Source organism: Palaemon carinicauda, chromosome 1 (genome assembly GCF_036898095.1).
Source record: "Palaemon carinicauda isolate YSFRI2023 chromosome 1, ASM3689809v2, whole genome shotgun sequence".
In the NCBI taxonomy this organism is placed as follows: Eukaryota; Metazoa; Arthropoda; class Malacostraca; order Decapoda; family Palaemonidae; genus Palaemon; species Palaemon carinicauda.
This window is the reverse complement of record NC_090725.1, coordinates 132,506,678-132,524,177: the sequence shown is the minus strand read 5'-3', so window position 1 is coordinate 132,524,177 and position 17,500 is coordinate 132,506,678. Positions and strand designations below refer to the sequence as shown.

At 40.8% G+C, this 17,500-nt stretch overlaps 1 protein-coding gene across 3 annotated transcripts in view; it reads right to left on the bottom strand.

Moving 5' to 3' along the window:
* Nucleotides 1-17,500, bottom strand: part of mRRF2 (mitochondrial ribosome recycling factor 2) — a 464,036-nt gene that overhangs the window by 57,527 nt on the left and 389,009 nt on the right. For all 3 annotated transcript variants that reach the window (XM_068384901.1, XM_068384905.1, XM_068384907.1), the window contains exon 13: nucleotides 5,220-5,320. In XM_068384901.1, coding sequence (XP_068241002.1) covers nucleotides 5,220-5,320 — 101 coding nt within the window. The remainder of the gene's footprint in view (nucleotides 1-5,219; nucleotides 5,321-17,500) is intronic.

The following is a 17,500-nucleotide window of genomic DNA, read 5'->3' as shown; positions in this document are numbered from 1 at the left end:
CTACTCTGGATGGGGGTTCTTAGACTCATGGTCATAGCCCCCAAAAGAGTGAGTGAGTGCCAAGATTATCCATCTAAACTCCTGTCCGGCGCCCAGCAGGCAGGAGTGGACCCCACATGGGAGCAATAGGACAATCGACAGGTGTCGTGAAGCACTCACCAGGTCTTTTGTTAAGCGAACAAAGAGGGAGTGACAAAATGCCCTAAAGAAGCAAACAGATGAACTAACGCTAGTAACTGCCATCCATTCCTTGTGCCTGGCGCCGAGAAGAAAGTAGCTAAAGGAGCTGGTGATTCAGTCACAAAGAGCGAGTGCTTGGACAGACCGACTGGTTCGGTGTCAGGTGACGTGGGGCAGGGGGGGGATGTTACCACAATGCCACCAAAAGGCACCAAGATACACTGGCACTACCACATGCCACCTAACTCTTGGGAGAACCGGTAGTTAAGAGAGAGGGGCATGGGTAGAATGACTCGGTTAAGAGTAGTGAGTGCCTGGTCAGTCCGACTGGTCTAATGTCAGGCAAACATTGGGGAGGTTATCACAATACAGCCCAATGATGCCGACACCAATACCAGCACTACTAAATGCCATTTGTTTCTCGTGAGCAGCTGACAATGAGAGGGGAGGTACGTAAATTAAGTGGTGGCTCATTCACAAGGAATTGCCTGGACAGACCAACTGGTTCAGTGTCAAGTGACAATGGGGGGTTATCAAAATGCAGCCCATTTTTGATAATGCAGCATTAATACATGTCACCTAAGGGCCCTTTCATACTATGCTATGTGCCAATGCAGTTAGCTGTGTTGTGGTGACGAAGATAGCGATCAAATCATTCATATTGAAAGTCATTCACACCTTGTGTGTGCACTAACTCATCACTATGTTGCCGCAGAACATTGCGTGGTACCACCAGGCTTACACGTTGATGCAGATCCAAATGTCTTTATGGTGGAATGTGAAATGGATATAGATCTCTTTATATCTTTGATCACATATTAGCACTATCTTGATCAATGCATGCAAAATAATGCAAGTTTATGAGTTACATATTTGTGTTATTAGATAGTGTTAACTTTTTGTGACATATTATGTCTCTAGTACATCTCTCTTCATGATTAAAGGTCTCTTTTTGAGGAAAGCTCTATTTAATTTTTGAAGATATGAAGTACAATATACATTTCTTTTTCTCTACCTGACTTAGAGAAATAGCCAAGAAATATTATTAAAACAGAAATAGCCAGAGAGGAAAATTTATCCCACAAAACTAAAAATGGATGCTCTTTAGAGAGAGTAGATACAATATGCTCTTTCTCTTATCCATAGATTGAGAATAAATAATCCTCTTGCAATAATGCAGCTGTGAGAAGCAACATTAAGAAAAAAGAAGTTTGTGTTGTGCCAAGAATGCATCTATCTGCAACAATAACATACATGGCATGAAAGCAGCTTAGCTCACGGGACACTGTATCCGAGAGGAGAGGGGCACGGGTAGATGGTAGCACAAATACTCTAACCCATCATGACCAACCCATACCCAGGCTAAGCTATACGAAGCCAAACCAACCAAGCCCAAGAGTATGGCATCCTAATCTAAGCACACACTATGTACATACAAAAATGAAACCTCCACCCCATGGGGGAGGAGGCAATCATCAAGTCGCAAATATGACCAAACTGTCCTGCCATCACTGACAGGCCCAAACAGTCAGGTCGCAAAAAACCCGAACGACATTATTCAAAGCAAGGAGAAGGCAGAATGGAGCCATGTAGCCAACTCAAGCATTCTGGTGACACAGACGTTCCTCATAAAACGATTGGTGTTGCGACCAATACATCACTGTGAACTCTTGGTACCTGACCTTCACGAACACCAAGGCCCCCAGTCAAAGAAGATAGGTTGCTCTAAAGGGAGAAAAATCCTCTTACACAATGGACTCAAGACCTTCCAAAGAGACATAAACAAAAGGCGAAGAGATCCCGGAGAGAGAGAAGGCCTCACAAGACAAAGTATCAAGCAAACTCCATACTGCCCATGAAGATAGCCAGGGCCATCAAAGGGGAAACCTATGAAAGAGAAGAGAAAATTATTCTGTCTTCACAACAAATTCCAGAAGATAAGTCACACTAGGTCCTGTCCCCACCTAGCCACATGGCAGACAAGTGCCTCAAGCTCACAACTCTCATAAGAGAAGCCAGGAAGCCTAACAGAAATCTTTCCAAAAGAGCCTTCAAAACAGGTGCCTCTAAAGAGCAAACAAAGCAACCGAGATATACCACCTCCTTCTCAAAATGTCGAAGGTCTAATGACCAAGGATCCAACTGAGACTGATTGACCCGAAGGGTGACAGCTAACAAAGGAGAGACTCAAGAACTGGTTCCCAGGAAGTGCCTCTCTACAATGACAACTGACCCAAATGCCCTTGCTTCCCAGAAGAGAACTCCTCCCAGATCTGAAGTGTCAGATCAAAAGCAAGAGGTCCGGAGGGACCAGTCTTTTCTTAGCATTATTATTGAATTTTTAGTTGATAGATTGCAAAGAGTAGTTGTTGATGGGCCCAATAGTGATTATAAGAATGTGACAAGAAACCCATCACATAATAGAGACGGTTCCTGAACCAAGAAAAAGGATCTGTCAACTCGGAGGAGAAGAGACTCTTTGGTTACAAGATTCAAGACTGATGAAAGGCCAACATAAAGGAAAATAATCCTGAGACAAACAACTGGGATCAGCTGGGTCAGGAAAGCCAAAAGAGACCTCCACAGGGAGAAGTTCCTGACAACTGACATAACTAACTGCTGGAGACCCTACTCCAGAAATGGAGAATTGAAGGAAGGCATTGCAACCTAGAAAGAAAAGAGCAAACAAGTCCCTCACCCTTTCTGTCACCTGTGAGAAAAGACAAAAAAAAAGAAAGGAAGAGCGAAAAGAGGTCACTCACAACCTTCACTACCCACTCGACTAAACCAACTCCACTGCTAAGCAGACCAAAGGTGCCAGAAGGTGAAGAAACCCCCAATACTGTTCCCTCTCTGAAACATTTAAAACCTCAAGTCTGTTCCCTCTCTGAAACATTTAAAACCTCAAGTCTGTTCCCTTTCTGAAACATTTAAAATGTGTTCAATAAACACAAACAAATTTGCCACTAGAGGCTCCCTACAAAGTTCCAAGAATCTCTCCGCTTTGAGGGAAATTCTCCAACAAGGGAGCCATAGCACCAAGAACTGAAGAGGGATCAGGCAAAAAGAAATGAAGGAAACAGAACAAGACAAAAACAAAGAATGAAAGCACCCTAGGCACCCACTTTCTGCTTCCTCTTCCTCCTTTTAAATGAAGGGAAGTCCAGAGAACAACACTTGGGACAAGGAGCTTTGGACCTCGGAAGCAACAAAAGCTCTGGTGCTCTGACCCTCAGAAACTGAAGGAAGGGAAAGACCATAAGAACAAACCTAAAGTTTCAAGGAAAAGAGGAAGTCCTGAATTCGCAGCCAGGAAAACTAATCAAGAAAGCCAACAAAATCGATGAAGACATCTGGAAATCCCAGCCAATCACCCTCCAAGGATTTACCAGCCCAATGAACCTCGCTGAACAGACAAGAAGCAAAGAGACCCAGGAAAGATGTAGACCCTCACAACCCCCAACTTCGAACCAAGAGCAAGGATAACATACAGTAAGGTGACTGGGAAGGCCCCTAAAGGAGAACCTACCTGAGATTCAGCGAAGGGGAGGAGGGCCTGAAAAAGACCTAGCTAGAGAAGGGGACCAAAGACCGACCCAAGCAACTTACGACCTAACAATATCCTCAATAAAGGGAGAGCGACGCAAAGGCCTCTCCCCAGACAAAACAGTTCCACAGCCCCAGAGTTAACATCATCATAGCATAAATAGATAAAAATCCCAACCCAAGACGACCCAACCCCTACACACCAAGCTGAGTCCTGAGGTCTACCTGTACTAGGCCAGTGCTTACTTCAGACACCCTCACCCTTATCTAAGTGCTCTCCAGCACTGTTGCAAGAATAAGGGGACTTAAAAAGTAACTTATCGTCAGGCACCTGCCCAGATCGGACCTACCCTAGGCCTACACCTTGTCAGGGTTCACATGCCTGGAGATGTTGTACCCTTACCCTGGTTACAATCGACAGATTCATGACAAGGAGCTGAAAGAGAATAAATATGGTTATTAGAAACTCTAGTAAAGGCAATCTCAAAATTTTCGATTGGTTTGAATTTTAACTGAAATGACTTTGTTTATATAATTAACTTTGAGACATACACTTAAGTTCACTAGAGTAAAAAACAGGTGTGGGGGGAGCAGGTTCAATGAGCCAAAAATAATGGCAACTGCGAGGGATGAAAATAAAAATCTATTCAAAAAGATAAATGAAGACTTGGAAAAAGTGAAATCACTTGTTTACCAAGAACAAGTGGTAATCCTAACGTGGAATAGCCGATGACTCTGCAAACTACAAGGACTGAGGCCGAAGAGCTGGAGCCCAAAATGCTATGATTTAGCATCAAGTACAGATATGCTTTCCTTAAGAGCCCTTTGCAATGTAATGACTTAAGTGTTTAACAAGAACACTTATTTCCTATAGTATAGTACCAAGCTCGACACCTTACCTTTACAATTAGTAAAATTATTACACAGTTTATACACCCTACAACTTATGCAGTCCACACACATTTCCTAACCAGATCAAAGTGGTGATTACAGAACTGTTACACACAGATAAAAATTTTCAGCTGGGTTGCACAAAAAATTACACATACAAATGAAAATCCCCACAAGGCTACCACATAAAAAGCACTAATAAGGTAACTGGTGTTACACAAGAACCAACAAACTCCTGAAGAATGAAGGCTCCCTGGACTAAAAGTAAGATGGAAATTCAAAATTATCCAGAGTGCTTAGGCTGTTAACAGCCCGAGTGCTCAGTAACAGTGGCTTGTCAAAGCGAGTGGACAGCCAATTCAGCCGGCAGTGTTATCTACCAGGGGACAGAACAGGAGGTAGCAGGGTTGCCAATGAGGTTAAAATTTTGGCATTTTTTAGAGAGTTCGGACTAGATAGATTATCTTAAGGTAATGCTTATTAATTTGTTTCATTCTGAATTGAAAATTATCAAATCATCTATACCTATACAAAATCAGCCAATAGTAAAAATACCCAGGAAAATAATCCAAACTTTTAGTATGAATGACATTATCACTCACCTCTTGATTTTCCTTTTTCCGTGACAGTACAACAGATTTATGTATAAAGTTTACTTCTGGTTCTATAGAGAGTGTTATCTTGACGATCTGGTTAGCATCACCTGGAAAATCAATATTCCTTAAATAGTAGAAAAATATATTTTAAAATAAAAAAGCATTTCCAAAATGAATGTGACTTTTAATCTGCTAATCAAATCAAATTAAAAAACAATGTACATGTTTCACAGGAAAGTTTATAGCACATGAATGAAATATTCATAAATTAGTAAAAATTTTTGTTTATCATAGTTTAACTGGATCACTGAGTTAACCTTCTTAACTATCATAAGAGTACCCCAAGGGAGGTTTTGACAAAGGAAACCTATTTTTGGGGAGGTGTTGTGTGGCCCCATAAGGACTTTCCTTTTAGAGGCTAGAACAAGGAATCTGATAAGCCTCTAAATACCAAAGAAGTAGTGTATTCCTTGTCCTAGGCCCCGTGTTTCAATGTGCAACGCACAGACTCATTGTGTATAGGGGAGATTTACTGGTTCAGGCTCTATTGAACCCATCACAGGACCTTCAATGCTGAAATTTGTTTGCACTGATAAAATGTCATCACCAACAACAAATACTGATATTAATAGTTTCTGCCCAGTCACCGTCAAATTATCTATATAAAATATAAAATATTTGGTCTTGAGCAAGCTCTTCCTCTTCTGAGACAACAGGCTGCTGCCTGTTGTCAATGAAAATTTTGATATGAAAGTTGCTCCTTCAATTGAGCTTCTGTAATGTTGAGAAAAATGTTATCACTTCCAATAGATTTATATGAAATGCTGTAAAATGAAGATGCCATTCATTTCCCAAAAATAAAGGTTTCATCTGGGTGACCTACTCAACCTGACTTGGGTACGTCTGTATGAAATGTAATGGATATCAGAAGGACAAATGGAACCAACATGGAGAAGGTCTTTACTGAGGTCAAAGGCTTAAGAATTCTTTTGTGGCAATGGGGTAACATTCCGAACCGTTCTGTTCTACACCTAACTGAGGTCTTTCAACTTGTGTCTTTATATTTGAGTAGAACATTGAAGTAAACTGTCAAAAGGCCCAAGACCTTCTCCAGTGGCTGTAAGGTTGAAAGTGGGGACCTATAGGGATGTGCCAATAGGCATAATTTAAATCTATTAAAAAAGGTCAAAACCCATTGGTGTAGTAATTGGTGAACATGCATCAGGGTTGTTATCTTGAATGTGCTCCATCTGATGTGTCTGTTGAGAAGAGAGAGGGCCAAGGTAAATATTCCCTCAAACAAGTCTTTTTTTTTTTTTCAGCATACTGATGTCTGCGCTGAAACTTTAAGAATATTGTCTTTTTCTATGACTCACTTTTCTAACATTTTCTGACAAAGGAATCAAGCTCCGGGGTTTTTGGCAGAAAGAATTAGTATTAAGAAAGTGTTTTGCAAATAAGAAATTGACTTCGTAAAAAGTTTTCATGATTTGTGTACATGAGGCATAATCCTTTCATCTCTGCCTAGACTAACCTATCATCCAAATAGGCAAAGACCCAAGCTCCCAGCAATCGAAGGAGTTTGATAACTGACTTTGCTAGTTATGTGAGCACCCTTGGAGCTACTGTATACTGAGGCCGAAAGGCATCATTTTGAACCTGTATGAATGTCTTCCGAGCAGAAAACTTGAATAAGGTTGAAAGTGGGGACCTATAGGGATGTGGCATTTAGATCTATAGTACAGATCCCAGCCCATTGGTGTAGTAATTGGTAGACATGCATCATGGTTGTTTTCTTAAATGGATTGCATATGATGTGTCCAATAAGATGATAGAGGGCGAAGATAAATATTATATAGGGCAATTTTTTTTTTTCAGTATACTGGTCTGCCCTGAAACTTTAGAGAATTGTCTTTTTTATGACTTTTTTCTAAAATTTTTATAAGGAGTCAAAATTCAGGGTTTTGGATGGAAAGAATTAGTGTTGTAAAGGTGTTTTGCAAACATCTATGGCAAACTCAGACGTTTTGAGACTATGCTGTCTCACCGAGAAAAGGTCCAATGTTACTGAAAGCAATGGAGATAACCCCAAACCTGAGGACATTCATTGCTGTGGTCTGTGAGATGGATCAGTACCTAAGCTTTCCCTGGTCTGCTTCCAATTATTCTTTTTCCTATAAAGAAATCTCAAAGTATTCAGGATTTGGGTCTCTGCCTGAGGAGGAGGATGTTGCTATCTATATTAATCTCAAGGAAACTGGAAAGGCTTGGGTTGAGTGTGTAGTACTGGTCTATGCAGGTTGCCTCTGGCATAGTTTACAATGCTTATAGGCTACAGCCTCATAACATACGAGTGAGTTCTCTTCTTTTCAAGTTAGGGTCAAATCCCTTTCTTCTACTTCTCTGGAAGTGAAGTATTAACTACAAGAGCAACAGCCTTTGTTTTATCCATTAAGGACTGGGGGGGGGGAGGCAAATGACATAGAGGAACTGCTTCACTTCTACCTACTCCAGAATGCAAGCAGCCATCAAATGGCAACTTACCTCCGATTTTGCTTTGAAAAAATTCTGTAAATCCTCATAAGTAGGCAACCTGGTATCCCCCTGCTGTACTGTACCCAGGAGGATATTAAAGATGCCAGATTAAAAAGTATTTGTCAAGCATTGTCTTTTGCTATCCTAAGAGAATCTGGAAAAGAAGGAAAACCATCAGCCAATTGATTGATACCAACATGAGCTTCTAATGTCTTGGGGAGAAAAGACCTCATGAAAACTTTTAAGTTCCGTGAATCCTTTGAACTCTTCAGGATAAAGCACCTAAAAATGGGTTACTGTACATTCTTTAGGTAGTGTGAAGTCCCCTTTCAGCAACACATCCCACATAAATTCTAATCCTATCCTGACCATTTTGGTCAAGAAGGGTCTACTCTGGCTCGGCAACATTATCAGAACCACTGAAGCATCAAGTAAACTATGATCGAGGAGCAACCCCACACCATTTGAGACTGATCTGGCAAACTGGTAACGGCAAACTTGTTCGACATCAGAGGAGCCTCCTTAAAGGTAAGCTGTGGGCATGTCTTAGGGGATAGTTCCTTAACCTGCCGACGCAATTGAAGAAACATTGTCAAATCTTTGAAGTACGCATCATTGAAGGAAAGATCAGAGCCCCGGCACCAAAAAATTTCAATTTAGCTAAAAATAGCCGCATAATGCTGAGGGGGGATGCAAAAAACAAACGCCACATTCTTGATTAAAATTTATTGACTATAGTCTCCAAAATACAATCTTCCTCATAATATTAACAGCAACTAGACTCTTAGACAGAAGGATATTTAATATCAAACATAATCCTTGAATCTATATTTCTTACAACTAAAAACATACAACGAACACCATCTTATACCTTAATATATAAATGCCCGCCATAATTATAAATATATACATTTATATATATATATATATATATATATATATATATATATATATATATATATGTGTGTGTGTGTGTGTGTGTTTAAACAAGGATACTGTCATCCACACAAGACTGAACAGTCTAATCTGGCTCTAGACCACAGCTCTGTAGGCCGATGGTACCTCTAGCAGTCAGTTCAACAGGATAGTCAAATGCACTTCCCCTTTTCTTTCTTGGTCAATCATCATCATTTTATTCAAGGACACTCCAAAATCGCTGTTTTCTTATTCAACAGAGATCCTTAATAACACATTAATCAAGATTCATCATTCTAAGAGGTCAAAATAAAAAAGGAGGAAGTACGATCGGGAAAATGAATAGAACAAACGCTTACAAACACTCCTAGCTAACTAAACTATAATAAAAGATTAATAATACTGTAAACTGTTTCTGTCATTCATAACCACACCAAGCAAGATATATAATACTTACTGATGAATAACTAAACACTTTCAAGGTTGATATAAATAAATGCAACATACAAATGAATGACACTCACTACCGTCCTAAATTATCGACATAAAAATACGAACAAACATTACAAACATACACACACACACACACTCTCTCTCTCTCTCTCTCTCTCTCTCTCTCTCTCTCTCTCTCTCTCTCTCTCTCTCTCTCTCTCTCTCTCTCTCTCTCTTTTGCTGAAGAATTTGGCAAACAAAAACAAAATAAATGTAAGAGATAAACATAAAAAGTTATCCTCCACAATGCACTAGAATGGCATGGGTTTCTTAGTAACTCCCCTTAAAGATTTAAATGCCGCTCATGAATGGCAGAGGCAAGGGACATTGACATTGCTCTTTCCAGTAGGGCAATGCCCTAGAGACTGACCATACATACATATGATCAGTGCCCAAGTCCCCTCTCCACCCGAGCTAGGACCAAGGATGGTCAGGCAATGGCTGCTGATTACTCAGCAGATAGACTTATAGGGTCCCCCAAACCTCCCATCCTTAGCTCAAAAGGATGTTATGGTTACAGCGACTAAAGAAACTAACGATTTTGAGTGGAATTCGAACCCCAGTCTGGGGCTCACCAGCCAGGGACGTTACCACATCGGCCACCACAACCCAAATATTAATAGAAGCAGCCACCCCTCCATCACCGAACCCAGAAGACTTGGTTCAAGAGTTTTACCTCCACAAGAATTTTCTCCTGAACCTGAAAACGTGAAGCCAGGGAGCAATAGGAATGCAGGAATTCATTGAAATGGTGGGTCCTTGGATAGGATCACTAAAGAGGGAGCAGAGTGATGTCTCAACTATTTCATCAATAACTGAGGCCTCCACAGAGGATGCAAGCAGAACAAATCCAGGGGGGAACGGAATCCTGGGTTAGGGTTGATTTAGCAAATTGGCCGAACCTATGGGGTCACACAAAAGTTTCCTCCCAGGGAAGAATGGAGTCTCATCTGATGACCCCTTGAGTAAGGCCACCTACTATTCAAGGTCTAGATCATCCTCCAACTCAAAATCTGCTACTTGGAAGGGGCTTGTCCTCCACAGCCCCTTTTCCAAAACCCTTACTGCTGAATCCAATGCTGATGGGCAGTGGGAGCTCAGAGTTCTTAACTTGGCAAATACTCTGATGTACTAAATATCTTGGAAAATCCTTTCTTCTACAGCTAGTGGGCCCTAATTCTTAGCAGAATGAACCAATTTGGTACAGTTGAGGTAATTTACAAGGTCCCAAGGCCTGCCCAAGACACAGAACAGTCACTAAGATAGTGGCACCGCTCATGGCTCCATCTTGAGTTGGCCGAGTTACTGCACTCAGATTGGCTACAATTAGCCTCAAGTTCACTCATTTATAATAAAAAATTCTTTAATGAAAACATTAATTTATTATTATATGCAAGGAAAGGAACCTACCTTCTCTCATCCCCCAAAAAACCCTACAAGCACTAAGTATTCATATAGGAGAAAAGAACAAATTTGGCTGAGGGTAGCTCAATTAAAAAAAAAAAAAAAAAAAAAAAACAGAAGACCAGTCTCTTCTGCTACCTACAAAGTATATATTTGAGTCAAGGAAGAACACCATAACTAGGTCCTACTATTCTCCTTAACATAATAGTAAAAATTACAGCAGATAGGTGGGAAAATATAATAAAAATTGAGTAGCAGGGGGCTTCAGTCATTTCAGGACCCCCATATAAAAAACCTATCTTTGAGAGAGACAAAAAGTTATCTGTACTCAGATCATGTTTGTGAATAGGAAAATACAGCAGAAATAGGACAACAAAATATATAATTTATCTTCTTTTCCATTATCATCTCTTATTAATAATACACAAAAGCTACCAGTACTGCAGACACGGGCAACCTTTAGCCCGTGCTACTTATTGAAATGCGACCCGCGGAACTTTTTAGGTTTCTTAAAAGAAAAAACTAGAATTATTAAATGGTCAGTCTGCGTCTTCAAAATTCCTTTCTCAGTCGAACTACTAATTTACAAGATGAAAGATTACTTCTTAATCTTCAAGAAATTAAAAACATTTGAAAGAATTATTTTAAATGAAAGACCTTTTTAATCTTTTAATGGCCTCCTAGCAAAAGCCTGCCACTTACGTACTTTATCCATCTCGTATTTTCGTATTCTGAACACGGCTGTAAATAGATGGAATCTTTAAGAAAAATTACTATTGTCTTTCATTCCATTTCTATTAACCCAAGAAGAGCATAGTTCTCCTTGTATCCTCGTACCCAAAATAATTTTTTTTTTTTTTTTGGAATATTTGAACCCCAAGTATATTGAAGAAAAGAAGGTTGTGTGTTTCAAGATAAGTGGGCAGCGATCTACTGTAGATGACTAAATATTGGGTAATTATTTCATTGGCAATGTCAACTGAGCCACAATATGTTTTAATGTAACGTTATTTTGTATACGTACACTGTTAGAAAAAAAACTGTAATTTGAATCTGGAATTCTTCGTAAAAATATACTGTTCTCAACCGTATTTCAGTAAAATACAGGCGACAGTAATTCTACCTTACTTTTATATTATCCTTTACGGATTGCTAACCATAATATCACTCCTTTATGTCAATAAATCCGTTTTTAAACCGGTAAAAATCCTGGAATAAATGTTGCCAGATATTTACCGTTTTTTTAATGCAAATTTTTAAGTGTATATTTAAGCATGCACTTTCGCAAATAGGCACGAATTTAATCATCTGGAAGTATCTTCAAGATTCTAATACGGCTGAAACGTATCCATACTTGAGTTGGTCTCTAGAGACGTATATTAAGCTGATGCCAGGATTTATGTGAATAATAAAGGACCTCTCTCTTAAGCATAGACAGATCAAGTACCTCAAGAAACATAAAGAGAATCGAGAGTCGAAAGTTAAAGGAGAAAAGTGTGAAGAACAGATCAAATCCGATAAAACAAAGTGGTAATGCACGTGTAGCAAGCAACTCACATACAAATCTAGAAGGATGCTCTATCAACGTTTTTTTTTTTTAATTCTTATGTATACAACCGTTATTGAACTCCATGTAAAAAGACATTAAATAAAACAAGCTAATTTATACTCTACTGTCATTCCATTGTTATGTTACCTATTTTCTATCCCAATGTCAACCTCTTCTAGAAAACCGTTGATTGTAAATACGCAATTGTCACACTTATGTGACCCCTTGGGGGAAAATATATACCTCGATTGTTTGTAAATAAAATGAGTTGTTTTGGAGCTGCCTTTTGTTTTAGTTGTTCATCAACTCTCACCCCATTGATGACCTAAGGAGTGCCTAGCACACCTAGCCCGACTCACAGCTTGCCACTATGTCTTCCATATCCTCCGACGATGCCCTCGACCGACCACGACTCATCATTCGACACTGCCACGGTGAGGCTCCCACCCACCCTTTGCCAGCAAAGATGTGTTTTCCTGGTTTCAGTGTGCCGATATTTAGTTCAGATTCTTTACTGCAATCCCAGAAATCTCCAATTAGCTCTGCAAGAAAGAGTACGCCCTCATAAAAATGACGGCCTAAAATCATTCCTCCCGGAGCAGTACTCGCCGTCGTCAAACGCCCGTATAGTCAATATTTTTCACTCTCAACAACCATTAGGAGATCAAAAGGTGTCGATGGTCCTCAGGGAAATAATCCGTATTTTGCACCTTCAGCTTACTGCAAACTGTCCTCCTTATAAAGTGAACTTACTTCGTGCCCTTTTGGCACAACACCTGCCAGAAGCAATGCGAGCTGCCCTTTCCGATATTGACACCTTGCCCATTAAGGACAAGAGTCCACATTTTTATGGACAGCCACTTCTACAAACCACCCAAAGCTCTGGCAAGAACTCCATTAACAACTCCATTCCTGCTAAAGAAGAAGCCCATACAACATAAACTAAAGCCAGGGTGAATGTTGTAGGACCTCAATGACCATATCGTGGCAAGCTTGGGCAGTGATAAAGTCATTCACTACCTACCTATCCCACCCCAACCCACGCACCAACCAACCCCCTCAACACCCACTGGATGATACCCCTTGCCCTCAGTTATGCTACCACTACTCCAAATTTGGGGCTGCTGCTAAGAAATGTACTACCAGATGTCAATGGTCATAAAACATGCAAATAGGCAATCACATGTGGTAGTGGCCTCCCCATTAACTAATCTCTTCTTTTCGCATGATTCAGGATCTAATATGTGCTTTCTGGTAGATACTGGTGACTATTGTTCCCTTCTGCCTCGTTCCCTCTTAAAGGAATGTCTGGCTGGTGGCCACTAATGGATCGGCTATCATCACCCACAGAAACAAGATACTGACACTATCGTTTGGGGGTGACCAGTGGAATTTTATCGTCGTCGACGTTACACTGACCCTCATCAGTGCGGATTTCCTTGCCCATTCTCACCTCCTGGTCGATGTCGCACATCAATGCTTAATCAACAACAACTATTACTTTTACACACCTTTATCACCTACTCCCTCAGACCTTGCTCTCCACATCAACAGACTTATGGATGTCTATGCCCACCTCCTCTCTTTATACACAAACGTCTTTCAGCTAGAACTATACCTAGCGTCCAAAGCTCCCACCAAGCACAGTATCTTTCACTGTTTGCAAGATTTAGACATTTGGTACCAGACTGTTTGGCAGGTACTAAATGCACATTCACCGAAATTGAAGAATTGGGACTTCGTCAAAAAACCTCAAGCCCATGGTCGTCATCCCTGCATAATGTCCTGAAGAATGTTGGATTACTATGCCCTTGTGGGGATTACAGGCATCTTAACCTGCAGACAGAACCACACCACTATCCCTTTCTCAACATCACCACCTATCTTCACTGTGCTGGAGTACCCTCGACCTCTTGAAGGGGCATTATCAGGTACCACGAAAACAGAAGACATCCTCAAGATTGCCATCACCACCCCCTTTACCACACATATCTTCAATTAGTTCTGCTTTGTCCTTCATAATACAGGGGCCACATTTCAACTACTCATGGATGGCATCTTAGGAGACCTTCCCTCCTGCGAAAGTTATGTAGATGACATACTAATATTCTCCCCCTCTAATGAGGATCACATACATCACTAACTAGTCATTCTAAACTGCCTGCAGCAGAACAGTTTTGTAATCACGACAAGTATACCTTTAGAGCCTTGGGTCCTTGCATCACTCTGGGGAGTTGTCTTCCTCTCCCTGAAAAGGTATCAGCAATGCAGAAATTCCCCATGCCCCCTACTGTCAAAGCACTGCAGGAGTTCTTGGGCATAGTGAACCACTATCAATTGTTCCTGCAAGCCATCATTGCCACTCTTGCCTCTCTCTGTGAGTCCCTCAAGAGTAAGCCAAAAAACCTGAAGTGTGGCCCCCTTTAGGAGAGAGCCTTCTTCAATGCAAAGAAAGCCCTATCAACTGCTATGGCTCTCACCTTACTCATGCCTGAGGCACCCCTCCTACTCTAAGCCAATGCCAGTGGCATGACTGTATGGGCGGTGCTTGAACATATGATCAATTGACTTTCTTCAGTGGAAAACTTCCCAAGTTGAAATCTAGTTACCTTCGACCACAAACTAATGCAGGTGTATTTGGCTGTCCATTACTTCCGCATCTTTGTGAAGGGACGTCCATCTTCATTTTGATGGACCGCATGTCCCTTTTGTACGCTTTTACTCGACAATCCAATGCCTGGTCTGCCTGTCAGCACTAGCATCTCTCTGTTCGCTTTCACTTAACAGTCCAACACCTGGTCTACCTGTCAGCACCAGCACCTCTCTGTACGCTTTCACTAAACAATCCAACACCTGGTCCGCCTGTCAGCACCAGCACCTCTCTGTACGCTTTCACTCGACAATCCAGTGCCTGGTCTGCCCATCAGCATCAGCATCTCTCTCCCATTTCTGAATACAATTGTATCATTGAATACAATCTTGGTGAACTGAACCCTGTTGCCAACACCCTTTCCAGAAACTGATCATCATACACCTGGGATTGGATTACTAGGCCTTGGCAGAAGCCCACCAAAAGGACCCCAAGTACCAAACCTGCAGTATATCTTATACGTCTCTCTGTTGAGAAAGACTCCAACGCCACCCTCTACTGTGATGTTACTACTGGTAGACCACACCTGTGGACTCTCACATCCCTCACACCAATCTACTGCACACCTACTGAAGTCAAATTTCAAATGGCATGGCATTACTAGCACTTTTCATCAACCAAATTGACGTTTTTCGCACATTCACGTTGACATGGTTGACCCTTTATCTACGTCACAAAAAGGACACCATTACCTTTTCACAGTCATCAATCTCTCCACTCACCTCATGTACTGCTGCCTTACTTTCTGGATGGATAGCAAGATTCAGCATTCAAGATCATGTCACTTCCGATACAAGTAGCACTTTCCCCGTCTCAATTGTGAACATCATTACGCAATCTTCTCAGCATCACTCTACACCAGACTACCACTTACAACTCTGCAGCCAACGGAATGGTAGAACGTTTCCATTTTACCCTCAAAGGAGCTTTGATGTTTCACTGCAACGATTGCAGTTAGCTTCCCCAACTTCCCTGGGTCCTTCTCTGACTGAGAACCACTCCTAAGGACACCATGGATAACTCAGAATCTAAAATGGTATATGGAGACCCGTTGGTCGTCCCTGCGTATTTTTTCCGCCCGTAACCACCTCCAAGGATCTCCAGCGCCTACTTTACGTTGTGGGGAAATTTTATCCCCTGCCGTCAGCTTACAAGCCCCCTTCAAAACAGCACATACCGAAAGTCCTATACACCACAACACACGTCTTTGTGCGCACCAACGGTTGCAAGCCACCACTTACGCCCCGATATACGACCCATTCCTTGATATCCCTCGTACTCTGAAATTAAGGCGGATTGGGTCAACATTAAACACCTTAAACCTGTGTATCTCCTGCAAGACGACCCGCTGACAGTACGACTCTTTAGGGTAGGTCGCCTCTTTTAAATGCACATATGCTTCAGAGAGGGGAGAAATGTAACACACGTGCCACAAGCAATGCACATACAAAGGAAGAAGGATACCCTATCAACGTTTTCCTCGATATTACAACTGTTATTGGATTTCACATGAATAATAATTGAATACAACATGCTAATTCAAACTATGATCATTCCATTGTTATGTTAACTATTTTTATGCCAATGTCAACCTTAACGACAAAAACCTGTCATTGTAAAGACATAATTAGAATTGCGACCCCTAATTCTAATTCACAACACTATACCTACGATGACACTCAGTTGCTAAGCAATGTAATTTTCAAATAATACCACTAATGTGGTGTTCTTGATACTTTTCATATTTTTATCCAATTCTATGTTGTTAATTAGTTTTAGTGTTCACGAAAACGGCACAACATTCTTGCGGTTATAACTGTACGTACAAAATGATTTACATTGGTGTACAACAAGAGAGCTTTAGAAGTGCTTTTTTTCATTAAACTCCCTCTATTACTGGTCATGTAGGGCTATTAAAATGTTGTTCTGGAACTGAACCTCGATTATTTTGATTAGACCAAAATGAATGGCTCCATTACACCGGTGAATCGAACTTCAATACCATTCCATGAAGGCAAGATTTAGTTAGACAATAAAGAGCTGCAACTAACGTTCCTAAGACGCTTCATGAGAAAACGTTAATGAAGTTAATTCCATGTCTGGGGAAACGGATTCATCGAGTAATTTCTTCTCAGGTACTTATTCCCAAGAACAAGTAGGATTTTGCGCTGGTACCTGTACTGAAACGGAAACTCATCTGGCGTAATATCATAATGTATGTAGTCTAGCATTAGAGTATCTATGAATGGGGCGTAATGTTGAAAGTAAACTACTTAGGCTGTAAAATTCTTATATAAATAAATAAATCTCAAATCTACTAAAATTCTTATATAAATAAATAAATCTCAACTCTACTAAGTCATGAATCCTGTTAAGCAATGATGAAAATCAGAGCCCCATAAATCATAAAAAAATATATATCTATAAATCGCTATCGGGGAAGGATAGCTATGGCTTCTTGTTAACACGTCCCTGATTTATGCACGATATCTCTCAGGATATTCGCTCCGGAGGTTAGAACTCCATGATGCCTCCAAGGTAAAATTCTCTGGTGAATCACTCGCAGAAATATCCCAAGTAGAAAGTTGCTAACGAGGAACTTCCATCAGGACGACATGGCTATCTCATCCAAAAATAGATTTATCTCATGTGAAAATCTGTTATATATACTACCACAAGAGCTATGGCGCCTTTGGACTGGCCAGAGAGTACTACAATGGATCCTTCTCTCTGGTTATGGTT